The sequence below is a fragment of the Apostichopus japonicus genome, chromosome 14 (assembly GCF_037975245.1).
Source record: "Apostichopus japonicus isolate 1M-3 chromosome 14, ASM3797524v1, whole genome shotgun sequence".
Lineage (NCBI taxonomy): Eukaryota > Metazoa > Echinodermata > Holothuroidea > Aspidochirotida > Stichopodidae > Apostichopus > Apostichopus japonicus.
Genome location: NC_092574.1, coordinates 27808498 through 27825518, shown reverse-complemented (window position 1 = coordinate 27825518; position 17021 = coordinate 27808498). Strand labels below are relative to the sequence as shown.

General features: G+C 36.5%; 1 protein-coding gene across 1 annotated transcript in view; it reads left to right on the top strand.

Annotated features, from left to right (window-relative positions):
- LOC139980118 (complement C3-like) overlaps nt 1-9921 on the top strand; it is an 89386-nt gene extending 79465 nt beyond the window's left edge. The window contains exons 35-38 of the mRNA XM_071991507.1: nt 1375-1449; nt 5539-5622; nt 7652-7793; nt 9073-9921. Coding sequence (XP_071847608.1) covers nt 1375-1449; nt 5539-5622; nt 7652-7793; nt 9073-9208 — 437 coding nt within the window. The 3' untranslated portion in view covers nt 9209-9921. The remainder of the gene's footprint in view (nt 1-1374; nt 1450-5538; nt 5623-7651; nt 7794-9072) is intronic.
- The last annotated feature ends 7100 nt before the right edge of the window (nt 9922-17021 follow it).

The window sequence follows — 17021 nt, the reverse complement described above, 5'->3', positions numbered from 1 at the left end:
TCTCTATTTGTCTTACAAGCTGCTTCAACATGTTCCTCTCTATTTGTCTCACAAGCTGCTTCAACATGTACAGTACCTCTCTATTTGTCCTACAAGCTGCTTTAACATGTACCTCTCTATTTGTCTTACAAGCTGCTTCAACATGTTCCTCTCTATTTGTCTCACAAGCTGCTTCAACATGTACAGTACCTCTCTATTTGTCCTACAAGCTGCTTCAACATGTTCCTCTCTATTTGTCTCACAAGCTGCTTCAACATGTTCCTCTCATTTTCTCTTACAAGCTGCTTCAATTTGTACCTCTCAATTTCTCTTACAAGCTGCTTCAACGTGTACCTCTCTATTTGTCCTACAAGCTGCTTCAACATGTACCTCTTTATTGGTCTTAGGTTGATTCAATACAACTTTTGTAAATTCAATTTAACTTAGGTGACTTTAATTTCACCTTCATACTATTGCAATTTCTGTTTTACTTGAGCTTAATTGTATTATATTCTGTTTAGCTGAATGTTCAATTCTTTTAAAGGTTCAAGGACTTTCTGGTGACAAACAAAATGAAACTTTTATTGAAAAGAATAATATTCGACACTGCAGCTAGTTGCAAACCCAATCACAACATCTTGTCCTTTACCTGAGATATGGTTAATTGAATGTAACCTATTTTGACTTTACTAAACCAGGCATCTACACCAGGAAGTTGGATCACAGTAGAAAGCCTGTGATGTCTTGTTGGCAACTTATCTTCAAAAGCTTTACTTATATTATTTTAATCTTCACCTTGATTTATTCCTAAAAACTAAAACATTTGAATGTTTGCTCAGCTGTCAAAGTCATCTGTACTATTTTGTAGAAATGGTCTTTTCTTCTGTGGATCAATGATTGACACATTATGAAGAAAAAAAGGCATTTTCAGCTGAATTGACCTGATGACATCATCCATTCTGCTTTGGCCAGATGCATAAATTCATATCTTCGCCATGCAACATGTTACGAGGATGTGGCTTTAGCCTAAACATTCAGACATATTTCAGCAATTTTGCTAAGCAATCAACTTCAGCCACTAGAATATCTTCTTAAGTGGAAGTTTATTCAATTTCAGTAGAAGCCAATTTCACTTAATCCAAGTAATATTTCACTAATCATAAGTAGAATGCTATTTTGTAGATCCTATTCTACTTAATGGAAATGTCACCCAACTTCACTTAAGTAATTAAAATACAATTACATTAAAGAAATTTATTATTTTAGCTAAAGTAAAAAATATCAAATAAAAAATGGAGAACAGTTGAGCTGGTATAAGGAATCTTACATAGTTAAATGTTGTGGATAGTGATGATTTGGATCCATGCTCATCATTTTGTTTGTGTTTCTTTCCAGGAGATTGTGCTGCTACTGATTCCAAACCTAAAGATGAACTCTTACGATTGAGCTGCGAGAATGCTGCCACTTATGGTTGGTTTTGACATTCATTCTGTTACTATTAGCAACTGCATGAGAAAAGAAAAATGATGCTGATTGTTCCAAGCCACGAATTCACTGTTTGGTATTATCTATTTCTTGTAAATACTGTTTCAAACATCAATCAACATGCACTTACATAGGCATTCAACGGCATTCAAAATAGAGGTTCCAATTGTCTGATGCATCAATTGCATACTAGGAAATCATTACCTTGCTTTTTATACACACAGTTGATGGATGAAAGTTGTCCATCTAAATATTGAAAAAAATTGTATGACCTTTTCCCAAGATATTGGATAAGAAAACAAATGGAATTGTGGGTTGCACACAGTTGAAAGAAACAGTGATTCTGAAAAAAATGTTTACCACAAGATTTTCTACATCCATGAAGTTAGACTTACAGAAGTAGAGTATGCATTCAATAGAGCCCAGTCCTGTTAATAATCTCTAAGTTTTTCTCTTTAGGTGTCTGTTAATAATTATGTTCAACTAGCGAGCTCTACAAAGGGAAGAGATACAAAAACAAAATGCTTGATAAATATGTCTGATAAAATCACAAACTAGCTATGAAACATTGGAACACTCCTTTGATGCTTAGAAAATATTGAAGTGTGGACATCTTATATTTAAAGGTGACAGCTCCTTTAATGTTTAGAAGATATGTAAAAGTGGATGGCTCCTTTAATATGATGATTATTAAGTGATGGATTGCATCCGCCTTCAACTTAGAAATATGCACCCACAATGTTTCTTATGTCAAAAGTTAATATTCTATTCTACAAGTAATGGCAATGTATAACAAGTATTTCCCACCAATTGCAGCTCTCATACATGATCTAAAATTTGTCAAAAAAGCAAACAAGCAATAAAAAGATTTCCTTTTGTAGTAGATGGTATCTTCAATAGATGGAAGCTATAGAGAATGTATACAGCCTATTTATTTCAACTCCCTTGAACATATGAAGAACTAATACTAAAGCAATGGACTACTATTATGTACCAATGCCAATAAAAATATGCACACAACAGTTACATTTAAGGAAATACATGGGAGTGGCCATCTTACATTACAAAGACTTGTGTGACAAACTCAATGAGGGAGCTATTGACAAATACCTCAGAAACAGTATATAGTCGTAACTGGTTTCTGTAGACCTAAACATAGCTGCAAGTGACCATGCGCATTACTCTGCAAAGTCTCACTTCATTTAAAGCTACAAACGAGAGCACCAACGCTGCAGAAGCTCAGCTAAGTGTCTATTTTAGAAATTTGTTTTGATTGGCAATATTTCTGAGCCATTATCCATTTGTTTGTGCAAAAAAATACAAGACATACGCAGGATAACAGTGTAATATCCTTCTCATACAAGACATACGCAGGATAACAGTGTAATATCCTTGTCATACAAAACATACGCAGGATAACAGTGTAATATCCTTGTCTACCATCTTCTTTGCCCCTTGCCTTATGCTCCGTCTTAGCAGACATAGTTTGTTACAATGTTAGAAAGTTGTAAACATTTTTTTTGAAAAAAGACATAAAGATAAATGTTTTTTGTTTTTTTTATGAAATAAACATGATAAAAGTTTTAAATAAGTTTGAAAATTCAAATGGCTGTCTCCTTAAAAACTTTTAATGCATAGCTGCTATTGTAGTATCTTTAAAACATAATTCAAAACTGCCTTGAGGTTTGATGAATTACTTCATCGTAATGGGCTTGAGCCAATGAAGAATTTTGAACTGACAAACATTGATACATTTATACTCAAAATGACATCTTTTCATGGAAGTAGGACAACTGTCAATGTTTACATTTCCAAAGCTATGGTGGTCACAATGTTTTCACATTTGAGCCAGTTGATGTCAAAGGACTTTGCCTTAACTAAATATCAATGGGCTTGTCCAACTCAGAATTGTAACCTACATGTTTCCATTCGTTCATCACTTACCTGTACTCCCACAACCTTAGTACCTTGTTCTACCGTGACTAGAATGAACTGGTAACCTTTTGACACTGTGCGCCTTCTATGACTGTCTCCTCCAGTCAATGCCCTTCTTTCTCATTCTACCATCCAAGTACTGACATCAGGTGTTTTGTTGTCCAGATTTCCTACAGTGATTTCGTATGGAATTGGAACCTAGGTTCTTGGTCTTTTCCATAATTTATACGGAATACTGAAGTATCTATCAAGCTTGCACATCCCGATAAGTACCCGTTTTTATAGGGAGGGATTTTCTAGCCATTCTTGAGAAACGGTTCCCGCCCCTTTACAATTGCATATTGTTTTCAGTTTAACACTATTTATGTGTTCCTTCCTATAGCATTGCTGCTCTAGTTTTCAGTTAAACACTATCTAAGTGTTACTTCCAACATCATTGCTGCTCTAGTTTTCAGTTAAACACTATTTAAGTGTTACTTCGTATAGCATTGCTGCTCTAGTAATCAGTTTAACACTAAGTGTTACTTCGTACTGCATTGCTGCTCTAGTATTCAGTTTAACACTATAAAAGTGTTACTTCCTATAGCATTGCTGCTCTAGTATTCAGTTTAACACTATCTAAGTGTTACTTCGAATAGCATTGCTGCTCTAGTTTTCAGTTAAACACTATCTAAGTGTTACTTCGTATAGCATTGCTGCTCTAGTATTCAGTTTATCACTATCTAAGTGTTACTTCGTATAGCATTGCTGCTCTAGTATTCAGTTTAACACTATCTAAGTGTTACTTCGTATAGCATTGTTGCTCTAGTATTCAGTTTAACACTAAGTGTTACTTCCTATAGCATTGCTGCTCTAGTTTTCAGTTTAGCACTATCTAAGTGTTACTTCCTGTAGCATTGCTGCTCTAGTTTTCAGTTTAACACTAAATTTTACTTCCCATGCTGCTCTATTTTTCAGTTTAACACTATCTAAGTGTTACTACCTATAGCATTGCTGCTCTATTTTTCAGTTTAACACTCTTTAAGTGTTACTTCGTATAGCAGTGCTGCTCTAGTATTCAGTTTAACACTAAGCGTTACTTCGTATAGCATTGCTGCTCTAGTATTCAGTTTAACACTATCTAAGTGTTACTTCGTATAGCAATGCTGCTCTAGTATTCAGTTTAACACTAAGTGTTACTTCGTACAGCATTGCTGCTCTAGTATTCAGTTTAACACTATCTAAGTGTTACGTCCTATAGCATTGCTGCTCTAGTTTTCAGTTTAGCACTATCTAAGTGTTACTTCCTATAGCATTGCTGCTCTAGTATTCAGTTTAACACTATCTAAGTGTTACTACTGTACCTATAACATTGCTGCTTTAGTTTTCAGTTTAACACTATCTAAGTGTTACTTCCTATAGCATTGCTGCTCTAGTTTTCAGTTTAGCACTATCTAAGTGTTACTTCCTACAGCATTGCTGGTCTATTTTTCAGTTTAACACTAAGCGTTACTTTGGTAACTTGGCTCACATTGCCTGTACAATCAGGAAGGGACAAGCAGTACCAATCGTAGTGTGACCCAGTCAGGTATCCATGTATCAATCCGTAGCAAGTTTCTCTTCTTGTCATGATATATGGGGTCTATTTCATCGTAACAATCTCTTATTGAGAATTATATCATTTATGATATCACCTCCAGCCTCCAGGCCTGTTTCAGCTGTGTTAATAGTTCTAAGTAGAAATATAATAATAAATTATAATACAGAAGTATATCTCTTTGGAATTTCAAAGAAATGTGTAAAAGTAAGAGGGCCTGATGTTTCGATCCTAGCAGGACCTTCTGCAGAAGCTGAATGTACTCCAAATGTGTGATAATTCAAGGTTAAATCACAAGAATATTATCACAGAAAAATAAGCTTTTGAAAATCATTTCTGGTGATGGCATCACAGAACACCTCCTGTTATCCATTCCATTGAAGACCTGAGGCTTAAGGATTAAAAAAAAAAGGTTACATTTAATGGCATTTCTGCAGTTTGAACCAACATTGTGGAATGTATCTCTATTAAGGATAAGTGTAACATTATCTGCCAAACGAATATCACTCAATTTATTATACTTGATATGATCAAGTACCTTCATTCTCATTGCCTTTCCTCAGCTTATCAGATTTCCATTATGAACTCACAGAATGACAATGGTTTCAAGGTTTACACTGCCACTATAACCCAGGTTCTTAAAACTGGTAAGACAGACCCTTTTCAACTAGTTAGAAGTACATCAGTGCAACCTATGAATGCATTTTTATTAAATATAATTATAGATGTATACAAAAGATTGCAATCCATTAAATTCATCTCCTTATGTCTCTTGGTAAAGATCGAACTAGGGATTTGCACAAGATATTTATGGTAGGAATGAATCTATATATGTTGTGATATGATTCCTATAACACAAATTTAGATGACCAAACAGGTCATGTATTGTAGTGTTGAGGTTGCTGCTACCTTAATTGAGGGTCCTAATTGAGATCTCCCTTCCTCGTCTTTGCTAAAATTTGAATGTTTTTGCTCAAATAGTGTAGCTATTATCTTGGCAAGTGCATCTGTTTATCTGTTTGTCAACAGTGTTTGAATGGCTATTGCTTACCAGTGCTTTGCTCGATGTTTACAAAACTTGGTAAAGTTGTAGCAGATGTTAGCAGTTTGATAATATCATTTACAAAAATTTGTGGTCATAATGCATAAAATGTTAGGAGTTTAAATAGTAGGTTTAGTCTTGTATCAAGGTAAGTTTGTCTCATGTGGCTTTAGAAGTTTTTAACGTATGTTAACAATGTTATAAGAATCAAAGGTAATTTGATTTGTACAGCTTAATATAAGTTTGGCCAAAGGTGGTAACAATCATCATTGGTAGTAGGAGAAAGAAATGGATCAGGAACAATAGGCAAAGGTCAAAGAAAGTTATTACTGTCTAGAATGAAGAATGATTCCAAACCTTGCTTTAAGATATGAGATTGTGAAGGGACAGGATTAGCAGCACAAAATATCCACTTGAGTATACTATGTGGAAGATATAAATTAGTTGCAGGTTGTAAATATTTCTCTTTCAAATGAGACTTCCCCTTCCGAATTTAGTGGTGATGTTTCACAGTTCACACACCAGAAAAGGAGATGTGAGCCATAGCTATAGTTCAGCTTCCAAGATATCACATTTCATGGTGCTGCTGTGGCATTCTGGTGTGCTTCTCGGATATTGCTGGTGTGGTATTGTCATATTGATGGTATCCTACTGAGAGAATCCTGGTGTGCTAATGTGGTGTAGCTGGTGTGATACTATGGTGTTTCTTGCATGGACCTTACAAATATTAATGAGGTTATGGGGTGAAAAAATATCTTTAAATGCAATAACCAACAACAAGTTTAAATTTGTACATTCAGTTGTTGGTTGATAGGTGGTACATGTAGGCCAAATTTGTTGGGACCATCTGGGCCCAAACTAATTCTGGGTGCATTTTTGGGACTGGTTGGTCCAAATTTTATTGCCACCTCAAATGCATTTTGGCACACATTTCTGGTGCCCAATATTTTTGGGACCATTTAAGCCCACACTTTTTTTGAAGGGCAAATAAATTTTATAAGGCCCATATTTGTTTTTTTTTTGGAGGGGGGGGAGGAGGGCCAAACTTTTAAAATGGCAATAACTCCACAACATTAAATTGGCTTGTATCCAGATTGGAATATAGTTGTTTACAGTTGGACTTTGTTGGGTCCAAATCTCTGTGAGCCAACATTTTGCTGGATCCAATTTTGGATAACTAGTGCCATTTGGGCTCTTGTGTCAGCATGTACTTTACTATTGAAGTGACTGATATGGCACCTGACCATGTGTGAAGTTGATAGTATGCATATTCATAAGAGACAGTGTCATATCACCAGATTGGCTTGTAATATTGTATCGTCTGATGATAATAATGGTGATAATATTGGATGATGACATATGCAGCACATTTATTTTCCTGTAAGCCAGGAACTAAAGTATCTTGTTAGTTCTAATGTTTGAAGTAAGTACTGACTGCTAGTGTAGTACTTCACATGAAGGAAGAATTGACCAAACTTGTTCATCCACAATTGTAATTCCTTATCTACTGGTTTAACCAAAACAGATTTTATGCTGTTGCACTGGTTTAAAGAACATTGTGCTTGCTTACTAGTTTACGAACAGGACTACCTTTACATTGAAATAACTTTTATGTTCCCTTTGTTACTGAACAGCTAATGACGAAGTATTTGGGGAGGAAGTTCGACAATTTTGGGTATCATCATCATGTTCTGCAGTCAGAATGCAGAACCAGAGGTCTTACTTGGTGATCGGCCAGACAGTTCTGCCATATGCTGACACAGATGGAAATGACAGGTACATACTACTGTAGTGTGGCTGGTATGGTTTTATTAGTCACTTAATTGTCTATGGTTTGTTTCTTATCCTCAGTTGTCTTATATTATAACTATTTGTGTATCACTTGTGTGGACTGTGACTCCCTTCTTCTTTATCAGTTGTCATGGATGTAACCCTGTTGATCAATAAACAACATGGTGCTTTAATAATTTTATATTTGATAAATTACCAAACTTTTCACCAAAAATCTTCACAAAATGTTTGCATATGCAGTGTTGGAAGTTTATTTCAGCATTTGAACAAATATTGATAGGAAATGTTCTCTATATTGTGAAGGATAGATGCATAGGAAGTGTGTTCTTTTGTTCATGGAAATGATCATTCTATATGATATATCCTTACAATAAAGAATAGCTGTGATAACTGGGTTTCCTGAATGGAAAATGATCAATATATACACTGATATTTATTTAGGAAGAATTAGCTTCATTTAGCTTCTGAGATGAATATTGCAATTAATACTTCCACGAACCCGGCCCAGTTTGTACACTGCAAGAAAATGTTGATTTGTACACTTACATATTCAGGTTTGTACTGCAAGTATAAATGAATTACCATTCAAGACAGAGGACATACTCTGCATGCAGTGCATAATTACTTTGGTTAGTAACTGGCTTGCATGTGCTGGTTGTGTGTTCATTTCTGTTAGTCATGAATATTGTCCTCACATCCAGATAACATGTAATTGGGATGCTCCTATTTTGTACACAAATCCTAGCAAATTGAGACTTCAGTAATATTTAGTTTCACTATTGGTCAAATATTCCTCATTAATTCCTAAAACATTAAGCTACAAGACTGATATGTTTAATGTTCTGTTAAAATTCCTTGAAAAGTGAGTCATATTACAGAATTAGACTTAGACTGCATCATTTAGAACATACATACATGTTATACTTACACACAATTTGATAGAGCTGTCAATCTAATAAGAGATCTACATGGTTACCACAGGTTAGAGCCTTATTATTCATTACATAAATTACTGGTTATGCTATATGTATTTGATCTTGTTGCTAAATGTCATTGTTCCTGGTGAATTTGTGGTACTTTAAAGATAACACTTATTATTAAAGATAACAGTTTATATTTCAGGTTGTTTATCTTTTCTTTAACATGCAAGTATGCTACTGCCAATTCAATATGAATTCAATGCAAACTGGAGCTTAATACAGTATTAGATTGTTGGGTGTAGTCATGTTCACTATTAATGTCTGTAATTTCTGAAACATTTCAGCTTCAAATACATCATAGACGCAGCAACAACTATTGAGATCTGGCCATTGAGGAACAAAAGGAGAGTCAGGGAGCAGTTTTTGAAAATGCAAGAATTCAAAGAAGACATGCTCCATGGCAACAACAACTGTCAGTGATGATGACTATTACTCAGCTCACTTCGATATTTCTCACAATTTCTTTTCTTTTGATAAAATGTTCCTAAAGTCAATCTATTGATTATCAAATAATTGGATCATGACCAAACTGATGAAATTTATGTTCCATATAAAAAGTACTGCTTTCACATTGGTTGGTGAACATTTACATTATTTGACATTGTTATTCCAAACAGACCGCTACATATGACACATTTACACATTGGAGTGGTAGTAATTAAATCAAGACATGATAGCATTACTGTAGGAATATACAAAGTAGTGAACATTTGACAGCATATTAAGGTATACACATTGGAGTGGTAGTAAACCACTACAGGATAGCATTACAGTAGGAAGATACAATTTGTTACTGAAAAAGTTGATTATTTTCATGTTTATCTGTTGCAAATAGAGACCAGGGACATCAAAGTTGTGCTGGTAGGTAATAAAACAAGGCCACTGCAGCTGATAGAACAAACTTAATTCCCCCATAAAAGTGATTAAGAAAGATTTTGTTCAAATATTACAAGCATCTAAGGAGGAAGTCAGATATAATAATGATCAAGAATTGGATTTGGATAACAAGCTGTTAGAATGCTGTAGAGTGTGTGCTGTTTGTCTTTTCTATTATTGCATTTGTTTTTCATATTGTTGACTATTTCATGATTATGTAGTCTTGTATTGTTAAGCAATTAAACGAGGAACATAAAGCCAAATCTACTTCCTGATTTATTTTGTTGATCATATTTCTTGAATTATGTGACAAGAAATGAGCAATTCAAACCTTCTCACACTGACAATCTGCAAAGAAAATATTCAAACACCTAAGTATGCTTCAGGTAACATATCATTTACACCATGTTTTACACTTATTAAACTTGATCTATTACCAATTATCTGCAACATGCCAATGTATGAACTTCAATGATTCGTAAGCAGAAATTGTTGCATTGCACAGTAACTGAGAAATGGGTAAATCTTCAACTTCACTTCAAAATGTTTAGTACTGTAATAATAAAACATCAATACATTAGTTTGCCAAGTTTCTTAGTTGAAATATGGCTAAGCACTCAATAAATAATGAAAATAAAACCTGTATAGTGTTTGATGATTCCTTAAAGCTTGAACTTAGTCATGATTTATTATGATCCTGCAATAAATGCACGGGGAACCATTGATTAACCCCTAAGTATGCATGTTATGCACAGTCATCACATCAGAAATTTATTGTCGCATTGTATTGCGGAAGTTTATCAAGTCTACATTCAAAGGTCATTTGAAGTCAACAAATGCCAAACATTTACTTCACTGCACTCTTCCTTATTCTCTCAACACTAACATGCCTTCCTCAACTTAAATTTGCAAGGGAAGCTTGGACAGATCGCATATTTTGTATGTCATTGTACCACATTGAGTACATGAAAAAAGCCTAATGTTGTGGACAGAGGTCAATGGTCGTTTGAGTTAACCATGGGTCTAATTGTGAAAAACATGTTTCACACAATATTTCAATAAGGACAGATGTCATATTTAGTATGTTGATATATCTATCACATTTAGTACAAGAAGTCTGTTTCTTGAGGTCCATGTTCATTTCATGACAGCCTGTGTCATTGTGAATTCATTGTTTGTCACATCAAACTGCTTTTCAATGTATTACTAAGATTAAGTATGTTGTACACCCTCACTAAATATTAAGGCAGATTCAAGAAGAAAACTGCTCGTTACATCATCGAAACCACAATGCATTGTTGCATTCTGGTTATTAAAATAAATCATTTACATTCTCAGATCGGTCAGCTTGGAACCCTCTTCGCACAGTTGTACTTCAGTTGTGTCAACAGTTTAGCAATAATACGGAGTCCTTAAATGGAAATTACTTTGATAATGAGATATTAGCTTTCCAGGATGTAAAATAATTCAAAGAGACAGCATTGGAAAGTAAGGAGGGGATCTTGTAACTTACAGTAAATTGATAATAACACTGCTTTGTTACGTTGTGTGGAGTTAGAAGATTATGTGGATGTTATGTGGATGGAAGTTAAGCCTGTCTAGCCAGATGGATAAGCACCTAACTTAATATGCTTAACAGGCCGGCCGTACAGTTCTTGCCATGATATATCGTTATTATAGGTAAATTTAATTTTGACTTTTTAGAAGAGGATAACAATAACTGGAAGAATACTGTGCATCATTTTAGTTTGAAGCAAGTGGTGACTCAAATAACCAAAGTCACAGAAACTACCAGTCATGCTAGATCACATATATTCAATGGAAGAAAGGCTAGTTAAAAATGTTAATTTTCCTCATATCAGAATCAGCCTGTTTATTTTACTTTTAAATACATAAAGCAGCAGATGTATAAGGTTGACCATACCCAAGTGCGACGGAACCGGGGGGAACGGGGCACGTGCCCCCCCACTTTTCGTCAGGTTAAAAATGTGCCCTTTTTCTACATACAAATTGAGGTGTCTCAAGTTAGCAAGAGGCCAGGGAACCAGAATGAACACTCGGGAAGGGCCGTTTCCGGCCATCTGAGGGCATTGTAAAACCAAAACTTGTCTTGTACGCTCCGCGCCAATCGATGGTGGCGCTCCGCTCAGATCTTCGTGCATACAACTTTGCAAATCCTGGCTACGCCCCTGACTTTTAATGAATTTCTGTGGGTCAAACTCAAAGCTATTTTGAATGGAAAAAAATTGTTAAGATATTAACAAGAAATAAACTCTAATTCGGAAGATTCCTACATTAGCAACTAGCATGATTTCACCTCATTTTGTCTTAAAAGAAAACTTGTTCCTTGTTTCCCAATTTGCACATTGGATATTACAGTGCTAGTATGCATATTTTCCTTGAGGGGGGGGGCGTTGATGGAGTGATCTGTATACGCAAATAAGATAATACAATAAGAGTTAAAAAGGGTACTAAATATAAGGCTGCATCAGTCCAATCGAATTTCTGCAAAGTGCCCTTTGATGTCGGTGCCCCCCCAGATTAAAAGTGCTTCCGCCGCCCTTGACCATACCATACAACACACAGAGATGTCAGTCCTCTGACCATACCATACAACATACAGAAATGTCAGTCCTCTGACCATACCATACAACATACAGAGATGTCAGTCCTCTGACCATACCATACAACATACAGAGATGTCAGTCCTCTGACCATACCATATAACATACAGAGATGTCAGTCCTCTGACCATACCATATAACATACAGAGATGTCAGTCCTCTGACCATACCATACAACATACAGAGATGTCAGTCCTCTGACCATACCATATAACATACAGAGATGTCAGTCCTCTGACCATACCATACAACATACAGAGATGTCAGTCCTCTGACCATACCATATAACATACAGAGATGTCAGTCCTCTGACCATACCATACAACATACAGAGATGTCAGTCCTCTGACCATACCATATAACATACAGAGATGTCAGTCCTCTGACCATACCATATTACATACAGAGATGTCAGTCCTCTGACCATACCATATAACATACAGAGATGTCAGTCCTCTGACCATACCATATAACATACAGAGATGTCAGTCCTCTGACCATACCATACAACATACAGAGATGTCAGTCCTCTGACCATACCATATAACATACAGAGATGTCAGTCCTCTGACCATACCATATAACATACAGAGATGTCAGTCCTCTGACCATACCATATAACATACAGAGGTGTCAGTCCTCTGACCATACCATACAACATACAGAGATGTCAGTCCTCTGACCATACCATACAACATACAGAGATGTCAGTCCTCTGACCATACCATACAACATACAGAGATGTCAGTCCTCTGACCATACCATATAACATACAGAGATGTCAGTCCTCTGACCATACCATATAACATACAGAGATGTCAGTCCTCTGACCATACCATATAACATACAGAGATGTCAGTCCTCTGACCATACCATACAACATACAGAGATGTCAGTCCTCTGACCATACCATATAACATACAGAGATGTCAGTCCTCTGACCATACCATATAACATACAGAGATGTCAGTCCTCTGACCATACCATATAACATACAGAGATGTCAGTCCTCTGACCATACCATACAACATACAGAGATGTCAGTCCTCTGACCATACCATATAACATACAGAGATGTCAGTCCTCTGACCATACCATATAACATACAGAGATGTCAGTCCTCTGACCATACCATACAACATACAGAGATGTCAGTCCTCTGACCATACCATACAACATACAGAGATGTCAGTCCTCTGACCATACCATACAACATACAGAGATGTCAGTCCTCTGACCATACCATATTACATACAGAGATGTCAGTCCTCTGACCATACCATATTACATACAGAGATGTCAGTCCTCTGACCATACCATATTACATACAGAGATGTCAGTCCTCTGACCATACCATACAACATACAGAGATGTCAGTCCTCTGACCATACCATACAACATACAGAAATGTCAGTCCTCTGACCATACCAAACAGAGATGTCAGTCCTCTTGAATTAGTCTTCTTTATCTTACAATGTTAAGGCTTTTGCCAAGTCCATCGATAAGGGTTACCACTGTTTCAGTATTCCACGACCGGACAAAATTCTAACAAGATGGCAATCCACAGAGTTGCAGATCTCATCTCTTCTATGATGGAATTGATCTACATCGAAAAAAATGTTTACCTTATAACTCAGTTGATCTTTGACCCTGACCCTCATCTGTCTTATTTCAAAATTTCCAACATGTTGGCATGCAGAGAATGACTTAACCCTAATTTTTAGATTTCTTGACCTTTGACCTAGGACGTCATAACAATTACACAGGATCTAGTTTACATGGTCAGGCACATACCCAATTTAATCCAATTTGACCTATATAGACCTTTGACTCCGGCCTAACAACCACATAAGTACCATTTAAAATGTTGTCTCATTATTCTCTACATATCTTGTGGTTTAATACCTTTTTCCAGCATACTGTCAAGCAGATAATGGCTAAAAACAAGTTTTGGGGGTATTTGACCTATGACATCACCAATCACACAGGCACGAGTTTACAGTACATGGTCAGGCACCCACCCATCAAGTTTTGAACTTGATCAGACTTACATACTAGGAGGAGTTTGCTCAAATTAGGACAAAGTGACTTAACCTCGACCCTAAACACATAAATCTGTCCTATTTTCAAATGTCTGCATCATTCAGTACATATCACGAATGGATCATGAATGGTATCTTAACATCCATTAAAAAAAAGAACCTCCTTTTTAAACGCTATTTAAAGAATACTACAAATAGTAACAAGTCTACGTACACAATATATCGCAAAAAACCTAAATCAACCCATTAGATAATCTAAAAGGTTATAGATTAATAATGAATTCAATGAAAGCAGAAACAATGTAAATAACACTTGGAAAGCAATTAACAGTATTCTTCATAAAACCGTAAGCAATCGTCATATCCTGCTACTTTTGAAGGAGATAATGTAGAGACTAGCAATGAGGATACAATTGCTTACTATTTTAATGATTACTTTGTAAATGCAGGTCCTACACTTGCCAGAATCTAAAACACAATTGCACGGCAGAACAGTTTATTCACAGTAAAGATTCGAAAAGTCATTATATATATATATATATATATATATATATATATATATATATATATATATATATATATATATATATATATATATATATTTATCCAGTAACTAAAGAAGACATTTTAGAAATAGTCAATTCCAGTCTAAAACCCCAAAAAGCAGCAGGATATGAAAACTTTAAACCTGATATTGTTAGGCAAGTTATACCTTTTATTGCTGAACCTTTGACGCACGTCTGTAATATTTCATTCAATTATGGGCGTCAATCCAGGGGGGCGGGGGGACACGTCCCCCCCCCACATTTCGAGTGGTGGAAACAATATCAAATGTCCCCCCTCCCCCACAGATTTTGGAAAAAGATTAATGATGTGGCTCTATTTGGTTAGGGCTTACACATCTCAGGATTCATATCATCGAATATCACTCAATGTTGCTGAATGGAGAATTCCACCCAGATCTCGTGAGTTGGTACCCTGAGCTCTCCGACAATCTTAAGCTTAGTCTGCATTTCTTTCGAGGCCAGTTCCAGTCGTCGTCGGTTGAAGGGTATAGACAAATATTCAAGTTGATGAATCCAGCGGTACGGGCTATGTTTGGTGAAGTCGAAGCTCTCTTGTGGTCCTCCTCGTCTCCTCCGCCAGTTCGACGGAAGCCGAGAGATAATTTAGTGCTTTGAGGCGTTTGAAAACATGGCTACGGAGCACCATGACTCAATATAGGCTGAAGCATGTGATGGTGTGCCATATTCACCGCGAACGTCTAGCCCAGTTGAAGCCTGAGGAGTTAGCAGAGAAGTTCGTTGGTTCCTCGGATTACAGACGCCGCATCTTCGGGCGATTCCAGTAGAAAAATAGTGCCGTCCGTCATTATCATAAGAGACAGCACTTCATAGCTAGATCCAAAGCTTGTACATAGTTGTTGTTTAGTTGTAGGCTAGATGGTGTTTCAAAGACGGTGCCCGTTACCTAATATTGGGGAAATGAAATAGGGAGCATATTCCGTGGCAGCGCATCCCATGTTACCTTGTTGTTGAGGGATACCGGAGTTTACTCCACAGTGAGAACACTGGGTACACGCAGGGACGTCGCTAGAGGGGGGTGTGGGGGTGTCTCACCCCAAACTTAGTAAAACTGACGATAGTTGGAAAATTGGAGTCCGACAGTTGGAATTTCCGACTGTCGCACTCTAGTTTATCTAGGCCTATTCATTTCATTTATTTCTGTGATTGTGCATGACCTAAAAATTGAAAAATTTTGGTCAAAATTTACCTTGAATCTGTCATATTTACCACGTTTTCCTTGCCACTTTGAAAAATTGTATCTCGCGATTCTTATATTCCACCGTACAAAACTTCGTATGCTTATGAATACTCCAATCAAAAAATGCCTAATAGAACTACCGTCATAGGCGTAGGAGCCCAATTTGATTTAGGGGGTGGGGGGGGGGTGTTGTAATGACTTGCCCGAAAAATATAACCAAAATTTTCCACATGTTAATGTGCATATTATATGGACATGCATCGACTTTTAAATCGCATGCAAATAACATACAATCATTTCCGCCTTATTACCCTTCCATATTGGTTAGAGTTATTTGGAAGTCGTTACAATATTAATGGTAATAATAATATAAGTTTAACTACTGAAAAACACAATGCAAATGATCTTTCTTTCAGTAGGTGCCTGAAAAATTATCAGCATCATCATATTTGGTTGGGGTGGGGCTAATAAATTTGTGAAATGAGTGCCAGTGAGTACAAATGTATCGAAAAAAAGTTCGGAACAAAAGTGCAGTCGCGAAAGATTGGGTGTCTGACACTGACCGTATCGTAAACGAGTAGCGCCAGGGTGGGGGGGGGGGGGTACAAAGCAGCAGTCGTAATTTTCTGGCTTCAAAACCCATCCAGTTGGATTTTCAGCCACTACACCCCACTCCCAATCACCAGGCTTTAGCTACGTTCCTGGGTACACGGTGGTTACATAGTACGCTCCGACCAGAATTCACCCGATTATACCGATGCAGATCCACCTTGCAACCGAGGTAACTAGGTAACTTGCGTGAGTACTCCAACGAACAACCACTGATTTATTTGGATGCCTTCATCACTTTAGCCACCACTCAAATGGGACCTATTCTAAGTCTGATGATACATGCGCATGTGTGAGGTCCTGAAAACATAATTAAAG